Here is a 2086-nt window from a genome sequence, read left to right as displayed (position 1 = left end):
AAAGTGTGCATAACAATGCAAGCGAAAAGTGCATAGCAATGCAAGCGACAAGTGCATAGCAACGCAAGTGAAAAGTGCATAACAATAATGCCCTTCCAATGCAACATCAATAGCATGTTTGAAGTACAACGTCGAATAAGGAAATACACGCCTTAACGAGACCAATTCAAACGCATCCTTCGATTTACCTCTCTGCTTTGGGATCTATGTGGGATAAATTTGGGGTCAGAATTGTTTATGACTCTGCTTTGAGTTTAGATGCTAAGGTTAGTGAGATTGTGGAGGGTACTACTTGGAGGTGGCCTTTTCCTTCTTCGTGGGAGCTTAAGGATCTCATTTCTAGTACTCCTTCCACTTTTCTCCCTACTGGTGGGTCTGATGATGTTAGTTGGAGTCCTACTTCTAAGGGTAAACTTACTATCCAGTCCACATGGCACTCCTTAAGGCAACATTTTGATCATGTGAACTGGTCTAAAATTATTTGGGGGCCTCATAACATCCCTAAAGTGAGTTTTGTGGTGTGGATGGCTATTCTTGGCAGATTGAACACTGGAGATAGATTAAAACTCTTTAGTGTGACTCAATCTACTGAATGTGTCTTCTGCCAACACCCATGTGAAGACCATAACCACCTTTTCTTTGAGTGTCCTTTCTCTGAACGAATTTGGACCTGCATAAAAGGTAAATTGAATGTTGATTGGCCATCAATTCCTTGGAATGATTTGGTCCTGCTCATTGCAAAATCTGTGAGAGGGAAGTCGTTAGGGACTATTATTATCAAGCTTGCCTTTACTTGTACTATGTACCAGTGATGGATTGCTAGAAATAACAGAGTCTTTAGCAAGGATATGGTCCCTGAAGAGGTGGTTATTAAGTGTATTGTGGATATGGTTAGATTCAGGGTAATGTATATTACTAATTTGAATTCACATAGATGGTACTTGAGCTCATGGAGACTACCTCACACCCTGGTGAAGAATGTTGTATCTGTTGAGAGGGATGTCAGTTTCACAAATTGTGGGTTGAGTGATGGTCAGCACAAATAATGTGGGGTTTCCTAATGTCTGTTATTGTTATAGGTATGCGAACCACAAGGAAGGGGAAGCTTGAGTGTGTGCCATATTTTATGAGGGTTGAGTATAGTGTGAGGAATAAACTAACTCCTAACCCAACATCACTAGCCATATTGAGAGGGACTAACATGTTTCTATATATCTCCTGTATTTGTTATTTTTGCAGGTATATGAAGCAATATTTCTCGAGTGATGTGAGCATATATATATGTGGGTTGAGTGCAGTGAGCATACATATGTGTGGTGTACAATGTGACCTGTCAGTTTATTATTGGCTTGTGGACTTGCTAATCTTGTTTCGGTATCTGTTGATTACAGGGTATACTATAATGTCTAAGCTCTGTCTGGGATGCATGGGGTGGCAGAACACTATTTCCTTTGCCGGTGCTGTCTGTTTTGGGATTCAGCTTTGGTTCCTCCAAGGTTGGGAACTGACTGTGTTCGTATGGATGGCTGCTGGAAGCGCCTTTTTGTGTGAAGAAAGAGCATAGGGGGCACAAAACAGATTGATTACTCTTGGTTGCTTGCTACCTAGCTGTATGGGTGTGTTCATGTTCCTCATCAAAATTTGCATGCGGTCCATGAACACATTTTGGGTTAATTTTGCTATGATTGGGTTCCCTAGTTTAATTTTGTTTTTCTCTTTATTATCATTTGAACGCTTAGATATGTTTTGTTAACAGTTCATTCTGGTTTGGTTAAGGCCTCTTCGGCTTTGTTTTGCTTATTTTAGTTTCTTGGTCCTGTTTCTTGTATAGTGCTTTGGCTTAGGGCCTGGGGTATGCCCCTTGTAGTGGTGTAAGTTTTTTGTTTTTTATTTTATGACTTATCCATCCAAAAAAAAAAAAAAAACCTCTCGGAGGGATCACAATGTACTTAAAAAGGATACACCTCGCTCCTAAAGATTGACGATGAGTCGTGCATTGTAGACATGAATCAAAGCTCCCACGGGGACATTTTGAGTCGAAAAGTGAACTTTTCTTGCACTTTCTCGAGGGCGAAGGATTCCAAAC

At 40.5% G+C, this 2086-nt stretch overlaps 1 protein-coding gene across 1 annotated transcript; it reads left to right on the top strand.

The window, feature by feature from the left end:
- Positions 1–206: 206 nt before the first annotated feature.
- LOC145803422 (uncharacterized) lies at positions 207–812 on the top strand. Its single transcript, XM_082896692.1, has one exon. The coding sequence runs from the start codon at positions 207–209 to the stop codon at positions 810–812; it is 606 nt and encodes a 201-aa protein (XP_082752818.1).
- The last annotated feature ends 1274 nt before the right edge of the window (positions 813–2086 follow it).

The sequence above is a fragment of the Camellia sinensis genome, chromosome 12 (assembly GCF_055761805.1).
Source record: "Camellia sinensis isolate YWXY chromosome 12, ASM5576180v1, whole genome shotgun sequence".
Classification (NCBI taxonomy): domain Eukaryota; kingdom Viridiplantae; phylum Streptophyta; class Magnoliopsida; order Ericales; family Theaceae; genus Camellia; species Camellia sinensis.
Note: the sequence above shows the minus strand (reverse complement) of the source record. Positions and strands in the feature narration are given on the sequence as shown.